General features: G+C 43.3%; 1 protein-coding gene across 2 annotated transcripts; it reads right to left on the bottom strand.

The window, feature by feature from the left end:
- Nucleotides 1–12719: 12719 nt before the first annotated feature.
- Nucleotides 12720–17127, bottom strand: LOC131558752 (uncharacterized). Of its 2 annotated transcripts, none has more exons than XM_058806760.1 (3): nucleotides 16903–17127; nucleotides 16494–16547; nucleotides 12720–13939 (listed from the first exon to the last, which is right to left on the bottom strand). In XM_058806760.1, exon 3 carries the CDS (start codon nucleotides 13885–13887, stop codon nucleotides 13276–13278), a length of 612 nt encoding a protein of 203 aa, XP_058662743.1. In that variant the 5' UTR covers nucleotides 13888–13939; nucleotides 16494–16547; nucleotides 16903–17127; the 3' UTR covers nucleotides 12720–13275. The 2 variants fall into 2 exon arrangements, with proteins under 2 accessions (XP_058662743.1, XP_058662745.1); XM_058806762.1 differs by having other exon boundaries at nucleotides 12720–13699.
- Nucleotides 17128–18191: the final 1064 nt, after the last annotated feature.

The following is an 18191-nucleotide window of genomic DNA, read 5'->3' as shown; positions in this document are numbered from 1 at the left end:
AATATATTAGAGTTTTTGCTTTATTTACAGTCTGCGTGTAATATTAGAAATTTTTTGTTCTGGACTTCTTGTCTCCTAAGTATTTTTCTCCTTTCTTATAGATTCAGTTTTCCAGCACTTCACCATGTATATGTAGTTGCCCTTACAAATGTTAGCCAGATAAATCTGCTTGTTCTAAAAACTGACATATCCTCAAGTAAGAAAATAGTCATGTTTTAAGGGTGTGGGATGGTGGAATTTAGATATTTGCACAGAGAAAAAACGTGCTGTCTTCCACACTATTAATTTTCCGAATGCCAGCTCCTACTCTTGTTGGTTTCAGTCTTTTTCAATCCTTCTCAAAGTCTCTACCTTATCTTCTCATCTACACAATGAAGGCTTAGAAAGGAGAAATTTACTCACAAGTGTGATCTGTGTAGCTCATGAAGAATTTTTCCTGGCCTGTTACACCCTATGGAAACTCTGCTAGATATCTTTAAGACCATGAGGGCTTTTTCTTGCTTCTTGACCTGTTCAGTGTTTAAGTAAAAATCCTGATTTTATTTCTCTGGTATTGTGGTAATTTAAACTCTGTATACTTATTCTATCTCAGTGTTTTTAGAGAAAGTGCAGAGGTTTTAGGAAGCTTCTAAGTGGTCAGGCTGGCTCCAGCTCTGGGTCCATCACAGCTGGAGTTGATCTAAGTTTGGGCTGCCTTGTCCTCTCCTCTATTGGCTCTGGCTCTGTGTTTCCACCTTCTGTGCTGTGCTGGCACTGCCTCTTGTCTGATCCTTCTGTGAATTGCTCCTTGGAGCAGATCTGGTTGAAAAGTTTTTTTGTTTCTTTGTTCTTTTTTTTTTTTTTCCCTTCTCTTTGGTGGGGTTAGCTTGCAGACGAGCAGCCTCCCTGGGCTGGCTCCTGCACACGTGGGTGGGGGTTAGTGCTGAGGCAAGGGAAGGAATGGAAAGCCTTGGTCGGCAGAGGAGGCTCTGATCACCCGAATTCTTTGTAGGTTTGAGCTGCCATCGGATCCCACCCGCAGGTTGCAGTTCCACCTTTTCTCTGAGCTGATCTCCACTCCCTGCCCCTGTTCCCTCTAGGGCCAGCACTACTTTTTATGTAGTCATACTTCTCCAAATCACAACAGGAATCCTCTCCTTGCCCTCCAAAACCACAGCAGTTCCTTCAGCTGACAGAGCATGGAGCCATGTAGTGCTGGCAGTCACGGTGGAGCAAGGAAAGTAAATATTTTTTTTTTAAAGTAAAAAAAAAAATACATGCCAGTCATTAAGGCATGTAAAGTAACTGTGGAATTGCAACTTGTGAAGCACATGTGTATGTATTTATTACATTTAACCAATGAACCAGCCTGTTTAGCCTTGACATGACTTTTAAAGAAACTGTTCTTGAATGGAAGATTGTTCTTCCCCACCTGTCACTCACAACACCCAGTTTAAGTCTCTTGGTAGCCACCCGTAAGCCCCTGTCAATATAAAGTCCAGGTCTGGCATCTTTAATATTCTAGAAATCCATGATGTGTTTTTATACATATATACATGTAATTTCATTTGCATTTAAAGAGAAAATCAATAAAGCAATGGGGTTATGAAAAAAAGTAACAGATTTAATGGATTTGCCTTGAAAAATAATTTCATATGGTGTCCAGAAGTGGGCAACTAAATTTATGGGGAAGGAATAGGCTGATGCTATTGGCCCAAATGATGACTGTTCCTTTAGCCTTTGCACAGATGATGATCTGCTCCAAGATACCCATTCTGGAGTAGCATAAAGCAGGGAATCACTGGAGTTAAACAGTAAGCCTAGACAAGAGTTACAATTACTGTGCAAATTGAAATTCATCTCACTTGGCTTAGTCCCTACAACACTGGTATCTAGCCTAAATTAATTGTTTCTAGGTCTTTTTTAAGGTGGGAGAAAGGGACAGACTTCTCCAGTGCTAGTTTCTCTTCTACTTCAAACCAGGGCAATATTGACATGTGCTATGGTGGTACCTCTCTCTATGTATGCATGTATGTATTTGATTATAAAGAAATTCTGCACAGTTAACTTACACACTAGACAGCTACTTTTAATTTCCTGAACTTTTATGAGCTATAAACTTAAGATTGAAGCTCAATTATCATATGCACAAATTTTTAATCCCTTTAAGTGTGGAAAACCTTTATATGACTGTCAGCTTTTTTGTATTAGCTAACTGCAAATATTTCATCAACTTATTAGTTACTCTTTACACAGAGCTACATCCATTTTAAAGAAGTTCTGAATTTCTAAGAAATGTAGTGATTTGAACAAGAAAGAAATTTTAAGCAAACATCAGAGAAAATATATAATCTTTGGGTTTTACATTAAAAAAAGTATCTAAAGTAAAATAATGCTGGGAACGTTACTGTGTTTTGGCAATAGCTTGCTTATTGAACATAGAGCTATTTATTTAATCCACTGAGTATGTTCATGAAACCTTAGTAAATTTTTAATTTGCAAGCAGCATAAAAATCTAGCTGGCTAATAACAGGATATTCTCTGCATAAGTGTGGTTAAAAATAAGAATTTAAAAAAATAAATCCAGATTTTAAGGAGTAGTATCTCTGCATCGAAAGGGCAAGAGTCTAAATCTAAATGTAAGTGTAAAAGCTGGAAAAGATTGAACATATGTTATTTCCCACCAGCACAATATTAAATGCAATTATTTTCTTTCTGCTAAAATCTTGAATATATCTTGCAACACAACCTTCAAAGAGTCCCCTGCTGCTGTTGATTATAGTGAATCCCACTTCCTGCCACCCAGTAAGTCTTTGCAATTTTCTCTTTTTCGCCACCCTGTGGAGATAAATAATGTATATTAATGTGGAAATATCAACAGTAAAATCTCTTAATATTCTCCACAAAATAAAGCTTCTCTCTAAATCAAAGGATTTGTATCATTCATTAATTTTTTTGAGCAAAAAGAAGCAAGTTCCTTATGCAAAGGCTTTGAAAAGTTTGAATCTCACTCTTGGAAAACAAGTGTGCCAAATGCTGTATAGGAGAGAGATGAGTTTTTTCAAATTGAAAAAAAGATTTGGTATAGTGTACTACATTTAGACCACAGATTTTAGTGTTTTCATTTCTCAGACTCATTAAATAGACCTTGACAAATCCCTGTTTCTCTTCCTTTGACCCAGAACCTTAGGAAGTGTGTCAGAGAATTTAGTGCTGTTTTTCAGGAATTGCTCCCTGTGCTGAACACGACTGTGGAGGATGTTCTATAAAAGGTTTGTCACGTGTGGCTGTGATAAAAGTGTGCATTCAAATCCAATACATTGCTAATTCCACACTCAGCTCTCCCCCTTTTGTACATTAAAAAAAAGGAACATGACAAATGTCCTTTGGAACTCTAGGTTTTAGAAAGGACAAGAAAAGCAAAGGCAGAAGCATGGTGCCCTGAATACTGCTTTGCCATCGAGTTTGAGGTTTCAGTGCTTAAGTGGAAAATTGCCATACTAAAGAAATGATTGCTTGCTGACTGTAGGAGTTGGGGATCTGGGGTGTGTGTGACCATATTGATTCTAAAGTGCTCTTTTTTTCCTAACATGTTTTTCCTTTTAATTCTAACTTCCAGGAACATGGACTCCTTTGATAAACACCATAAACATTTCCTAAGTTAATTTAAGAGAAACCCCAATCCTATAATGCTAACCTTTCTATTGCTTAAATCAGAAAGCTAATTGAAAGAAATGTTAAAACCAGAAAATAAGAAAATTTTAAAATAAAAAATAAAAAAAAAAAGAAAGAACTTTCTCAGAACAGAACCCTTAGTCACCAACATTTCAGATGGCAGTCTGAGGAGTCTAACCATTCTGTATTATTAAAATACCATAAAATTAAAATAATGGCAAAATCCTGAGACAGAGGCAAATTGTGTTCCCTCCTCTGTGGTTGTGGCAGGCCAGCAGTCAAGGACCCAGCCAGGAGTGTAATTTCTGTGGGAAGGAGGGGAGGGAGAAGGGAGGATACCTTTTGTGTTTCAGGGCTGGGGAATGTGGTACTAGAAACAGTGGGCAGTTGTGAGCTGCATTGTGTTAGCTGGTTTGGTACTTGGCAATAGTGCAGCTCCAGTGCAGGCTGTTACTGACTCAGGGAGAAGCTGTTTCCTTCTTTTGTCCCCTTCTGCCCTACCAACAACAGCTGCTGGGAAGGTATTTTCCCCATGGTGTTTTGTTGAAAGGTAGACAAAATATTTTCAATTATCCCTTGCTGTTAGATTTCTGTGTAAATAATTTGTGTTATGGTAAAAATCCATCTAAGGCAGGAAGACTGTTTACTTCTTTCAGCCTAAATTCTGTAAACATTTCTATGCATGTTTAGTTTTCACCATGTGAGCAGTATCCATTTGGGTGAAGTGAAGGATGGCTGTAGCTGCACGTTGGAAATTTGACCTACTTTGCATATCATTATGCATGTAGCACAGTTTTAGTCCAAGAGAGTGTCCCGGAGATGGGAAGTCTGAGATGCAGTAGAGTCCGTCGAGGAAATGAAATCTAGCCAACTAATATGAATTAAATATTTTTGAACTTTAGTGTAATATGTTCATTCACAACTGGAGAAGTAGTAGGAATAACATAAGCATTAACAAAAATTATAATTTATTCAGTGGCTGAGGCAGTAACCAAAAGCAGCTTGGATGGTGGCGACGCACAGGTGATTTATGAGCGCCTTTTATGATCGGAACTGCAGATTTTGAAATTAGTTTACACTTTGCAAAGAGAGTTTTGTTTATTTTGAAAATGTAGATATGCCAAGATTTCAAAAAATTTTAATGTCAAGTCACCTATGCATTGTCTTACTTGTACCAGGACATTGTAATAGCAATACTTAAAAATCCTCCTATCGAATGTGATGCAGGATTTTAAGTGTGAAGACTGAATCTCATTACTAACTATGAGAATTTCTACACATTATCTATTCCATTAACTTAGTTCCTGATACTGCAGAAGTTTGGATGCCCAGAATTATACAGAGTGAATAATTCTATTAGAGTAAATGGGACTCCTACAAATGTGTGAAGTGAAATGTGAGCGTGAAACAAGCGGGGCTGGGGCTTTTAATGGGAATCTTGTTATGCATAAATATAATTGGTATGTGAGGAGTCTTTAATGAATTAAGTCCCAAACAGGCTCCTTCCAGGTAGAGAAATAGGATAAGATGCAAAGTCCAAGAAGGGTAGGCCCCAGGTTTTTAGAGACTTATGTCCACATTCACACGCATCGCATCGAAGCAGATAGAAGCAGATATGGATCTGTCTAAATTGAGGCAGGCATTCTTAGCATTTTTCTACTCAAGTGACTTGGTGTAAGTGACTTGTTCAGAAACACTCTGTAGGTTTGTAGCACAGCCAGGAATAGAACCCACATCTCCTGACTCACAGTTATAGACCAGACTTCTGCTCAAATTTGTGTGAAAACTTAATTGGGCGTGTTTCTCTGTGAGAGGGAATTTATTAATATTGCTGCTACCTTAGAGTATTTTCCAATTTTCTTTATATGGTCCCATTCAATAAAGGTGTAGAGCTGAACATGAGCTTTCTCTGAGTAGATGCAGAGCATCTGGTTTACACAAATGTTTTCCCACCAAAAAGGAAAACTTGGAACTGTAGATTTTTAATGCACAGATCTTGTGCTGTTGCAATGTTAAGAAGTCCTTGTTGTTATGAATGTGCATTATGAGTATATTGTACACAGTCCTGGTATGCAAATGTGTAGCATTCAGAGAAGTGAAATAATTCTGTGTTATTATTATCTTTGTAAATTGCATCTTAAGAGTTTGTTGAGGACTTTACGACGGCAGTTTTCTATAGTCACAGCTATACAGCACAAAGTGTTTCTTTCATTATTAACAATAACTGAGCCAATGAAAATGCTTTTAAATATACACCAGACAAGCAGTTATCCAGCTCTTCCTTCTTACCATCCACAAACCATCTTTTAGCATCTTATAAACGAGCATGTAAAATAGCTTTGTAAACATCTGCTTTTCATTGTTAATTGTCAGGGAAAACTAGAGATTTAAATGCTTCTTTTGTAGCATTCCTTAATCCTATCAGAAAGGAGAGCTCTAGATGCTTCTCCTTTCTCACTGCAGATAGCTTCCATAGGCTGGGGGCTTTCCTCTATTTTCCTTTTAATTTCTTTTTCTTTTTCTTTTTTTTTGTAATATCAATAGTTCTTATTTACTTACAAACAGTTTGTTTCACATCTCAGTTTGAAAGGTCTTGCACATTCTAGTCTGTATGGCAACTCAGTAAATTTAAGCAAAATATACTATGGAATTATTGATTGCTGTATAAAATGTGTTGAAAATCTACATTTTTCTCTCATTACGATATGCTCAGTATTTTCTTTCATATATAAACTATCAGGTCAGGTATTGTATCATACATATGCAATAAGAAAACAGGAGTATGTGTTCATACATAACATCAAAAATAATAAATAAAAAACTCACTCTGCTACAATTATTATTTTTTTTAGAAACACTGCCTTTATTTTGGTTAGCTTTTCTGTTCTAATAATCAAGTCATTAATGTCAGTTGAGTGTGTCTGGCAGTGATTTACTTAAGGTAGCATTCATAACACACAGTAGCTGCATTATACAGGAAAAATAAATCCATTCATGTTACATTTCCTACCTTTAAAACTTTTTTAAAAATCTTATATTATGGTCCTGGATTTGTAACATTTGACTTTTTCCTTCTTGCATACACAAAAGGAACATTGATGATTCAAAACTATTTCATGTTTTATACTTTGTGGACAGGAATAAATCTTTTTTTATGTTCCTCTTTTTTTTCCCAAATCTGCTTAATTTGAAAAAGATACTTTTTTCACTTAGAGTTTGAACATTTCCGTAGCTTTCATCTTTTAATTTTGGTGTTTTGAAGTCAAAGTCTGCTTAACTAATTCCTCCAGCACAGTCATTATTTTAGAATAATTTGGATTTCTCTCTGTTTTGTTAATTAAATAATAATTTAAGGGTACCATTACCTATTAATGTTTTTATTCCTGCTATTCAAGATTTACTTCTAGAACTTCCTAAAAGAATTGTTACACGGAGACCTCAGCATCACTGCATGTAAAATTAATTGAAATGACATATTGTTGCAGTTTCTATGACAACCATATCATGATGCTGATGCTCTCAAAAATTTATAAACTACTATTTCAACAATGTTAATAGCACTGAGTAGAGCTAACATTTATTTACTTAATATTCTAATTAGAATCAAGCTTTTCATACTTCATGTTAAAAAAATCAGAAAAAGGTCTATGTCGGTATTTTTCGTTTGTCTGATGTTGCTTTTTTTTGTGAAGGAATTCTGGCTTTCTGTGAGAACCTTTTTAAAATCTAACTGTGCTATGTTATGTTGACAAAGGGCTTATTCACTCAAAACAAAGAGAATGTATATCATCACTCACAAACTTTTAAACACGACATTCCAAAAGAACTCTTACAGTGCAATCCACGGCAAAAAGCAGTCTTGTTTTGCTAGTGGAATATTTAAAGCCAGTTTATTCCTATTTCTATTGTCCTAGATGCTAAACCTCAAATGCTTGTGACATGAGAGTGCTGATTCACTGGCATGACTTACATAAATAAAATCATAAGCTGAAGTGTCTTCATGATCAGGCACAGAGTTATAAACTCCCTAAAAATATTTACTTATTACTGCCTTGTTTTATTGTAAATGGGAAATTTGAAAAGGCTTTTCCTGGTAACTTGAATTTTTTTTTTCCATATTAAATACATACCTTTAGTATAATCACGTTATTCCATCAATCTGCAGGCTTTTAGAAGTTAGCTGATTTTTACAGTTTGACAGGGAACTCTATTACTCAGGCAACACTCACGTTGGAATCAATGAGTGTTTTACTTGAGGAAAAAATTTAGGACCAATGTAAGATGCCTTATTCAAGTTACTTCATAATTATATAGATTGCAATGACTTAAAAAATAGTGAGCTTTGCTCTCCAAACATAGTAATTTTATTCAGTCTAACTTGCACTTATTAAAAAAGTGTGTTTTCTATTCAAAATGTGTGATTCTCATATAGAAGACTTATTGATCATTGATCCAAATAGGAAATAAAACACCTTGATCTTTCAGTCATTTGTCTCAGGAAGATTCCAAAACAGTCCAATCACATTTACTTCACTTCAGTCTTAAATCTGATATTACCCTGGAAAAACGTTTCATATAATTGAATGTTCGAATACGTTGAGATCATGTCGCATTTCAGTTTTACCAGTATGAGTGCTTTCAGCAGTTTCTGCCCAACATTCCCGGTCTACTAAGCTATATTTAAACATGTTTTGAAAGATTTATACAGTGATTTACTTCTTAGTCAACTTTGTTGCAAGAAGTTACTACTGCATATTTGGGTAAGAAAATGTGAAGTGCCCAAAGAGGAGAGGAGGGAGGACGTGGTGTGGAATATGCCATGCTATTTACAAGCTCCAAATAAAATTGGACAGCTTGAAACAACTCCCTACCCCAAAATATCTTTGTAGACATTTTAACCTCTTGTCTTGGTATTTTCTAAACTGTTAATCCTTTCCAGCATCATCATTTTGAGTCTCTTCATACAAAGCATGCACTTCACATGCACAGGACTTGAGTTTCTGGATGCAACAACTGGCAGTGACATGAGCTTACAAGATTGGGCCATATTGTCACAAATCCAAAAGAACACCTTGAAACCAATGCAATTTATAAGTGCACAGTGGTAGTAATATAAAATACAAAATCATTGCCCTATCTTGAGGATTCCTTTTATTTCTGTTCATGTGGCATGTATATGTGGCTAAGTGGTAATACATTTATTTGCAGTGTGGGCCAGTCTCCAGGTCAAAGACAGCTTTGTTTATTTATTCTAACCTTCAGGGTTGTTTTTTGATATTTTTGTTTGGTTTTATTTGGGTCTTTTTTGTTTGTTTGGATTTTTTTTTTTTTACTCCATATATGTTTGTAGCACAGTAGTTCAGTCATGGACTTTAAAAATTGTGCTTTGCTGGTGGGGTTATTTTTCATTTGAGGGGTGGGTATATGAAACAGAAATAAACTGATGGAATAATTTCAGTGTTACAATAGAAAGCCTATACATGCTCTGTTGAATTCCAGCATGTGCTGTCAGAATGGGACACTGCCAGTGAGAAAATAAAAGCACCGTGGTGTACTGATAGGGGTTAGCAGTCGCCATGTTTCAGCAAGGGCTTTTGTGTCACTGAGATTCTAGGGGAAGATCCTCAGCATCTTTCATGTTTACACCACTGACCTAGAGTTTACTCCGGGCTGGAATATAAAATAGAGCTGCCGTGGGCTGAAAGGGGGTCCTGTAGCACGAGTCCCCTCTCAGCCCCTCTAATGTGTGTGCAGGTACAGCTCTACCTGACACACATCTTCCTGTCCCCCCTCATACCCGAGACAAGCTCTGCTATTACCAGCTGAAGCTGGGAATATTGGTATAATATGTGAGGCTACACAAGTGCATGCCTCAGTATGAGTGTGATGATTGCTCTAAATATCTCTGGCTCTGGGTTGCTTCTGGAAAAGTGCATTTAAAATCACTGTTAATCTTGAGCTGCGTTTTTGTATGTTAGCGGTGGTTTATGGTCATCCTGTTGTACAGAGATGGGAGGTGAAAAATGATTAAGATGACAAAAAGGCAAATCCAGCTGTTAGGTGAAATTCCCAGATTCAGAGGAGCAGATGCATTTCAGTGGAAATATTTGCACCTTCCACAGTCACGCTACTGTTTTTCTGCTTTAACTCTGTGCATGAAAAGCATCAGGTAATTCCAATCTTAAGGTGATTCCTAATCACAGCTGAATGTAATTGCCATCTTTTGGAGCTCGTTAGTAGCGTTCACATGATTCAGGTGTGGAGGTTACTCTGCCAGTGCAACTACCAGGTGGGAGTTAAAGGACTTAAACCTTGCCGGTACAGTCAGTGCTTTTCTGGGTGCCAGGATGCCCTGACGTGATGGATGCTTTCCAGTAGCTGGGATGCTTTCCACCAGCTGCTAAAAGCCTCCTGAGAGGAACCCCCTTCTGGGTTAAAGCTTTCCATGAGAGGTAAGTGATGTGTTGTGCCCCTGTATAAATGGATCTGTCTCCTGCGCCAGATCCGTTTCCATAGCTTTCATGTGCCTGGAGCATGCCTTAGAAACTCATCGTGCTGAGCCTTTGCCACAACTTTTAGCAGTGTCACCCCACGTAATGTCCATGGGTGGTGACAGCCTAGTCTTTCTTATTTTCTTTTTTCCCATTCCCCTTCTATTAATATAAATATAACCAAAACCCCAGCCTCAAGCTTGAAATTGCCTAAAAGACTTGAGAAGGGAAATCTTCCAGGAGAGCCCGTGCAGTGCAACTGGCCTGACTTTGGCCGGGGAAGGAGGCAGCAAGAGGATGGGCAGAGGAGCCAGCAGTGCTCCCTGGCACACGCTCCGAGGGACGCTGCCTTCCAGCAGGGGGTCGGAGGGGATTTACAGGGAGCGGTGCCGGCGGGAGGAGCGGGCCGGGATGCGCTCTGCCCTACTCACCCCAATCCTCCGAGGAGCGCCCAGCCACGGCGAGACAGGCGAAGCAGGGAGAAAGTCTCGGGGCAGGGGGGTTAAGGAAAACACCGGTGCGGTGCTTTCGCTTTGTGTATTCCCGTCTCCTCAATTCTCCTTAAATTCTCCCCGGCTTTCTCCGGCCCCTGAGAGCGGGCGGGAGGCGGCGGCCTGCGCTGTCGCGGAGCCCCGGGCGCTGAGGGCTGCCCGCGGCGGAGCCCCGACGGCCCCGTCCGCCCTGCGCGGGGTCCCCGCGGCCGCGGCGCGTTCGGCGGCCCCGGCAGCGCTCGGTGCGGGGCCCGCGGCCGCCTCACGGTGGCGCGGTAAGCACATGGACAGGCCCGGGCGGCCGGGAGCGCGCTCCGCTCTGCCTTCCCGGGAATAACAGTCCCGGTAATGCCTCGGATAAATCAAACCGCTGCTGCAGCGGCGCAGGGACGGGGGTGCGCGATGATCCGCGCCGGCGGAAGGTGTTGGAGCCTCCCCGGGCTGGGCAGGGCCCGGCGGCACCGGAGCGAGGGTCTGCGGCATCTCAAGAGCGCGGTCTCACCTGGGCTTAGTTTCCCCCTCCCCCTCTCCGTCTCACTCCTCCCCCAGCCCCTCAGGAGAAGTTTGCAAAGAGTGTGATGGAGAGTACAAAGCGGCAGATGCCGACGTTCAGCTCCGGCTCGGTTCGGGCCCGAGGAGCTGAGCCACAGCCCCGAGCCGCCGCCCTGGTTAGCGCAGCAGCGCGCCCCTGGCACCCGGGGTACCCGCGGAGGGGGGGACAAACACACACAATGTAGAGTCAGCTTACCTCCGAGCCGAGGGACAGCCCGCTCCGGGCAGCGGGGGCAGCGGGCTCCTGCCGCCCGCCCCGGCCGGTCCGCACCGCGCTCCGCTCCGGCAGCGCCCGCCCCGCCGCGCTCCGCGCCCGCCGGGCTCCCCCCGCCCCCGCGGGCAGCCCCCGCCTCAGCCCCGCGCACATCGCGGCTCGGGGCACCGTTCCCAGGCGATCCTTGCCCGTGCAAATCCCCCGAGGCTTCTCTCCGCCAGAGCGTGGAACAAAATTGCCGGTTCCCCTGAGTTTTTGTCAGGCTGTGCTGGCGCTCGGGAGCAGGTAAGGAGGCTGCTGGCTGCCAGCGATCCCCGCTGCACTTGCAGCGAGCAGCAGGAGCCGGTGGAAGTGGGAGTGTGGTCTGCTCTTCATTAGGGAGGGGGGAACGGACCCTGGAGGTGATGCAGTGAAACACTTCTACTCCCTTGCATTGTGTTTGTCACAGACCACGGGCGCTCTCCTTTTATAACATTCACTTCAAGCGTTCTCAAACCCAACCGGAATAAGTTCTGATCCTCCCCTTTAGTTTACATTGGGGTTGTCAAAGGATTAAATAAATGAAACTTTATTTGACCGTGGAGTTTACAGACCCTGGGATCCCTGCGCGCTCTGGCCTTATTCTAATTCTATAGCGGTAATTACCCTTCGTTTCTTTAAGTGCAATAGATTTATTGCCTTAGAGACTATGCACAGTTTGATTGAATTATTCATTTTTTTTCTTTGGTGTAGACTGCATCTGGGGACTGATGTGACGTGTAGATTTTTTTTTCAGGAACAAAGGGAATGTGGAAATGAAAGAGAGAGGGAGAGAGAGGCTGGCAGATGTGATGAGATGCGGTGAAGGTGTATCCAGCTTGGCACTCCCACTCCTCTCTTCTCCTCTCATTGCAGCCCTGGGTGACTCTCAGGCTAACACAAACAGCTTTTCTTCCGCAGCCTGCCCTCTGTCACTGTAAGTACAACAGCCTTCTCTTATCAGCATGCAAATTCCAGCCACTCACTACCTTAGCCTGGTGTTTGCACTTTAGATTTACAGAAGGGACCTTTAAAATGAACTTTCCGAGACAGGAAAGGGTTTTCATGTCGAACTTGCTTTTATTTTCTTTGTAAAAGTTTATGTGGTTTTTCCAGTTCTCTCTTCCCCCCCCCTTCCTTTTTTTTTTTTTTTTTTTTTTTTTTTTTTTTGAACGGCGGGGGCGTGGAGCGGGGAGATTGTTGCTGCGGCTTTTTCCTTAGCTATCAAGATGATGCACAGTTTAAAATGAAATTAAAATCTCCTTGATCCTTTTTCTGCCAAGACAATACATTTTGTTGGCAGATGACGCTGTAAGGAATTCAGAGTTTTTGTTTTCAGGCAGATGTTGAGCTTTGAGTGTTACAAGATGCAAATGTCCCCTAAATTTGGAGGGGTTCGCCAGAGGTTCTTGTTCTAGGGGAACTCGTATCAGCTGATGGGTTTGCTTTTGAAGAAACGTGCAGTAATTTACTTCTATCTAGTCTAACAAAACTTTTCCCCAATCGGATTATCAGGCTTTAACTTCTTTTCCTTTAGCTTTCTCTCAGATGCTGTTGATTATTTCGCAAAAGTTTCTCTGAACATCTTTAGCAAGCCTGTAACAAGCCTTCATTGTCGGACAGTGTCCGCAGAGGGAATTTATAAACATGCCTCTTAATTGTCCGGCATTAACTGGGGTGAGAGGGCAGTTTAGAAGTGGGTGAATGACTTTTAAAGTGAAATTTCTTGCCCTTTGAATCCAAAACTTCTGAGACTGTTCCGCCAACTCCGCAGGAGTTGCAGGTTTGCTGCTCAGGTTAAAGATGCGGTACGTACGAGTTAGCACACAGGTTGCCTCGCTTGTCGAACATTGCTTTACTTTAAGGCATTTGGGGAGACACACGGCGCAAAATGCCATGACAGCTGCGCCCAGGTAAGTGCCCCGAGCTGATGGGAGCGCCTGCGGTCCCTTCCCTGTGCAGGCACCCCCAGCAGGTCAGCATCCCTCCTCAGCATCTGCCTGCCTTTAGCCTTCCTGGAGCCAAAGCGAGGGCAGTCATCCCAAACGCGGTTTCTAAAAGTGGGGTAACGCTCCAAGTGAAAGCGTGTTCTTGTTTCTCGGCACGTGTGTGCGGATCCGCACGGCGGGTGTTCACTTATGCAAACAAAGAGGGCATCCCAATTACCCCCGTGCAGCGCGCACACACACACGCTCCCATTTGCATACAATGCCCAAGGAATCCTCTTTTCCTGCCGCCGAGAAGTTGCCGCTCTCCGGCGCTGTGAGTTACATCTGTAACTTAATTGATCACACAGGGGAAGGAAGCAACAAGCTGGGGAGCGTTCCTGGCGCATCCCTGCCGCGTCCTGCCCCAAACCAGTGTCATTCTCTGCGCTGGAATTTCGGGAGTGCAGCGGGAGGCTCCCCGGTTTGGAGCTAGGTGGGCGGTTAGATTCATCTGATGCCTTAATTATCTCTTGTCCCATTCCCGCTTCGTGTTCAATAAGGCGCTACATTTGAGGAGGGCTTTTTTCCTTTCTGTTTCTTAGAAGAAAAAACTTCCAGCAACAAATTACTAGAGTTGCAAACTGAGGCAGACTATTCGTCCTTGTATTCTGATTTATATCTCTTTTCTTACATAGCTCATTTAAATTTTTTAAAAATCTTTTTGCGTGCCAAAGCTACACTAGTTGTGCAAAAAGTCAAGGTGTTTCCTTTACTTGCAGCAGGTTTAAATGTGTTACAAGGAAAGCGTTAGTGGTTAATCACGGGAATTCTTATAATTAAAGATTAAAAATGACAGAGTAATATCTCGAAAGGCAGCTATTTACTGTTGTTAAATCCATACACCGGGTAACTGCAGCAAGGTGAATACTTTGAATTAGCCGAACGCAGGTGAATACAAACTCAGTATTTACAATCATACAATTTCCCCTTATCTCTGAATGTCACTTTTAAAGTGTCTTTTATTAAAATTGAAAGAATGCATGGGAATTAGCTACTATGCCCTCATCCGCTAATTTGATGGTAAAGCGTTACTAGATAATTATAAAGTTCTATTTCAAGGTGCTTGCTACTTGCCGACTAGGACTTGGTTACTCCTTTTATTGTAGTGGAATTGCCAAAAATGTTGTATAAAACAGGTCCGCTATTCCAAGAGGTTCTGACTTACAACTCCTGTTCCCTGAGCTCGGCTCGAGAGGGGCGATAGCACCTCGGATAGCAGAGGATGCACCGTGCATGCCTCCAGCAGTGTGTCGAGTTTTACAGCTTGTTAACAAAATGAATCAGAGCCAGGTCATATCTGTCCTGTGCCATCGCGTTAATGTTCAATTTTCATCACGTCCTGCCGAAGCCAGGTTCATTCGCAGTGGGGCTGAGTGAGCTTCTGGGTCTAACCTAGCCTGCGAATTTCTACTTGAGAGAGAAGGAAAGTGAAATCAGGCTCTCTCTCCTCGTCTTTTTGGCCTCTATAAGTTATGAAGCTATTTTAAAATTAAAAAGTTTGTCTGTTACTAACTGTTCCAGGCGCCTTCTGGAAAATGGGGAGAAAGTGCCAAAAATACAGAGATGAATCAACAACTTCTCTCTCTCATTTTGTGGGCTTGAGGTTGCTTTCCGCACTCCCATCTTAACAACAGTTTAGCCTAGGTGTGAATAATATCAAAAGAGGGAGACTTCGCTCTGCAGCGCTGTTTGCCCACCTGATCTGCGGGCCCCTGACAGTTTGAAAGACTCTTTTATGTTTACCTTTGGAATGCAAAAATACAGCAGGGAGACTTTCTTGGGTTTGCAGTACTCTGCCACTGGTTGATTTTCTCCTCAGCTCCTTATAGTTTTTCCCTTCTTTCTCCCAGATCTTCCAACCCCCCCCCCCCCCATCCCCAATTAGCACTTCCAAGAGAGCGTGAGTTCCTAAATTGGTATTCAAGCTGATATTCCAGTCCTTATCTGTTGCCTTTTGGTAGGCAGAGAGAGGGATATTTATATATTGCCGCTGCTAAAATTTCTCGTCGTCGCCACGAGAATCCCAACTTCAGCTCGAGTCCGTCCTAAATCAGTTTTTTCTCTCCGGCCGTACCTGTCTTTCCCTTTTCACTGCACTCACTTTTCACCTTTCTGCTGAATCCATCACGAAATAGTTTGTGGACTCTGAGTGCCTTCTCTCCCGGGGTCTCTGGAGCTGGACTCCCATCTCTGGTGTAATTTATACTTTGCATTTCATCTCTCCCCCCGCCCCTCTTAAAAAATTTTTTTGTATTTTTTTTTTTAATTTTTTTCCCCTCCCGGGCGTGCTGTGGGCTCGGGCTCTTCAGAGACCCATTTATCAGCTGTCACTAAGCGCTCGCTGAGTGCTTCCCTCTCGTCGTCCCCGCTCCCTCCCCACGCCGCCAGCCCTTCCCTCCTCCTGCACATCCTCTTTTCTCCAGATTTTTTTTTTTTTTTTAATTTCTTTTTTTTTTTTCCTCCCTGTAATTTTATTTTCCCGGTGCCTCCCGCGGGCCGGCGGGGCTCTCCCGGCGGTGTGTGTCCCCCGGCGGCGGCGGCGGAGGGCGGGCGGAGGGCGGGCCGGCCCCGAGTGACACGGCCGCCCCCCCGCGCCGCCCCGGCTCCCCCGGGACCCCCCCGCTGCCCCTCCTCCCTTTCCGGCCCCCGCCCCGCCCTCGCACCCCCTCCCCGGTAACTTTCTAGTACCTTTCCTCACCACTCCGGGCAATCAGTGGTCATTAGCGGGAGCGGAGCGGTGTAGGGTTTCATGTGTCTAATGGCCCTGTGAGTGGTGATAGCTGCGCGGGGATGCGGCTGGCAGCCCGCGCCGATTTCACTTTCTGTTTTGTGCTCACTTTCTCCGCAGTTGTTGCTCTCCCCGCTCGCTCCCAGCCTCTCTCTCTCTCTCGCTCTCTCTCTCTCTCTGTGTGTGTGTGTGTGTCTCTCCCTCCCTTCCCCTCTCCCTCCTCTCTCTCCCTGTGTTGTCTCATCTTGCCTGTGCTGTCTGGGCGGGGGAGCCCTGCCTCCTTTTGCCTTCCTCAGATCAATGCCCTGGCCACTCACTTTCTGATGTTGCACGACGGGAAATGCTTTGAATACTTACGACATGGCCGCTCACATTGATTGCCAAGATTGACAGCAGTAACCATCGCCTTCACTTGTTTCAGGAGGAAAAAAAAAAAAAATGAACCTGATTGTAACCAAATCTCCAGGCAACCCATCCGCAAACTTCTAACGATCGGGATCCTGCACATCCATGGCCCGGAGAAACACCAGCAGACTCTAGTTCATTTATTTTATTTTATTTTACCGAATTACTACCCATTTATTCCTCCCCCCTCCCTCCCCCCCTTCACCTCCTTCCCTCTTTTTTTATTTTTTAAATTTTTTTCTTTTTAATGAAAATTACCGAAGCGCGTTGCAAAAAAAAAAAAGGAGGCTCTCCCAGTGCTTTGTGCCACACTGGATCCCGAGGAGGTAACCAGGAAAACCAGCCCTATTGTGTTGTATACCTGTTGTTTGCTGTGGTGTGTAGTGCTGCGTGGCGCGGTGGCGGTGGTTTAATGGGTTTTCGCTGGATTTATGTCGCTTTGCAGGAGAGAATTCAGTTCCCCCTGCGCTGTCTTTAATGGGTTATTAGTTGCAATTGAGTGAAGCAGCAGCGTCCGGAGATAGATCTGTTGTTTAGCTTTTTACATTGCTGAATTCACCCCTTCCCCCGCCTCCCCCTGCACGATTATTTACTTTGATATCACGAGGGTGTTGTGTTTCTTTTTTCTTCCTTTTTTTTTTTTTTTTTCTTTTTTCTTCCCTCTCTTCTCTTTAGGGAAAAGTAGTTATAGTCTCGTCCCCGTGCGAGTTTCCGGAGCTGTTTGAATCCCGATGTTTCCGAGACGTTAAGGGACCCCAGTACCTTGAAATCACAACACTTTCTCATCCTTCCCGAGTAGAGTTTATTTTAAAATGTAGTGACAGATCAGCGTTGTATTTTAAGATCACCCACGGCAGGCGAACACATGGTGCGGGAAGATATTGTACGTAAGGAACTAACACGAGAGGGAGAAAGAGAGAAAGAGAGGAAAAATAAAATCCGAAATAAATCTTTGAGAGCGGAGCGCTGCTGTCATTGCTCCCAAGTGTTCGCGTGGGTTTCTCCTGGCGGATAACCCCGAGAGACGCGGGATGGAGAAAGGCGAGGGGAGTTTAGCGGTGCTTGTGGGTTCTGCGCGAAGTTTGAGGTGGGTGAGCGCTTTGAAGTTGGCCGGGCTCGGCTGCGGGGAGCACACAAAGCTGCGGGAGCGGCGGCCGCCGTGCCGCGCTCGGCCACGGCGCGGCGCTGTCCCGAGGAGCGCCAACGCCGCCGCCTTATCTGCCGGCAGAGCCCGGGATAAAGTTATAGCGAAAACTTTAAAATCGATATCGCGCCCTAATTCGTGATACACGGGGAGGGGGGAAGACGGCAGTCCATCATCAGAGAGCTCTGTTTACACCCGGGGAAGGGGAGATGCGTGCCGCTTTGTGGCAACAGTCGACCTGGGATTTCTTGCTGCCTTAGCTCTTTGCCGGAGGTCATGCAAATCGACCTTAAAAGAATGCATAAGCCATAAATTAAAATAAACCCTTAGCCAGAGGCTGATCCATAAGTAGACAATACCTAACCTGGACAAAACGGCTTCCTTTGCGAGCTGAAAAAAAGAATAGTGCCTAAACTAAATGCAAAGTAAGTTTTCAGGAAGTATTTAACTTACTATTATTACTGTTATTCATCTTTTAAAATAAAATAGTGGCAGTTGCAACAAGC

The sequence above is a fragment of the Ammospiza caudacuta genome, chromosome 6 (assembly GCF_027887145.1).
Source record: "Ammospiza caudacuta isolate bAmmCau1 chromosome 6, bAmmCau1.pri, whole genome shotgun sequence".
Lineage (NCBI taxonomy): Eukaryota > Metazoa > Chordata > Aves > Passeriformes > Passerellidae > Ammospiza > Ammospiza caudacuta.
Note: the sequence above shows the minus strand (reverse complement) of the source record. Positions and strands in the feature narration are given on the sequence as shown.

What these genes read in the sequence shown, in the direction of transcription:
- LOC131558752 (XM_058806760.1), bottom strand. Translation starts at nt 13,887, where the DNA reads ATGGGACAAGAGATAATTAAGGCATCAGATGAATCTAACCGCCCACCT.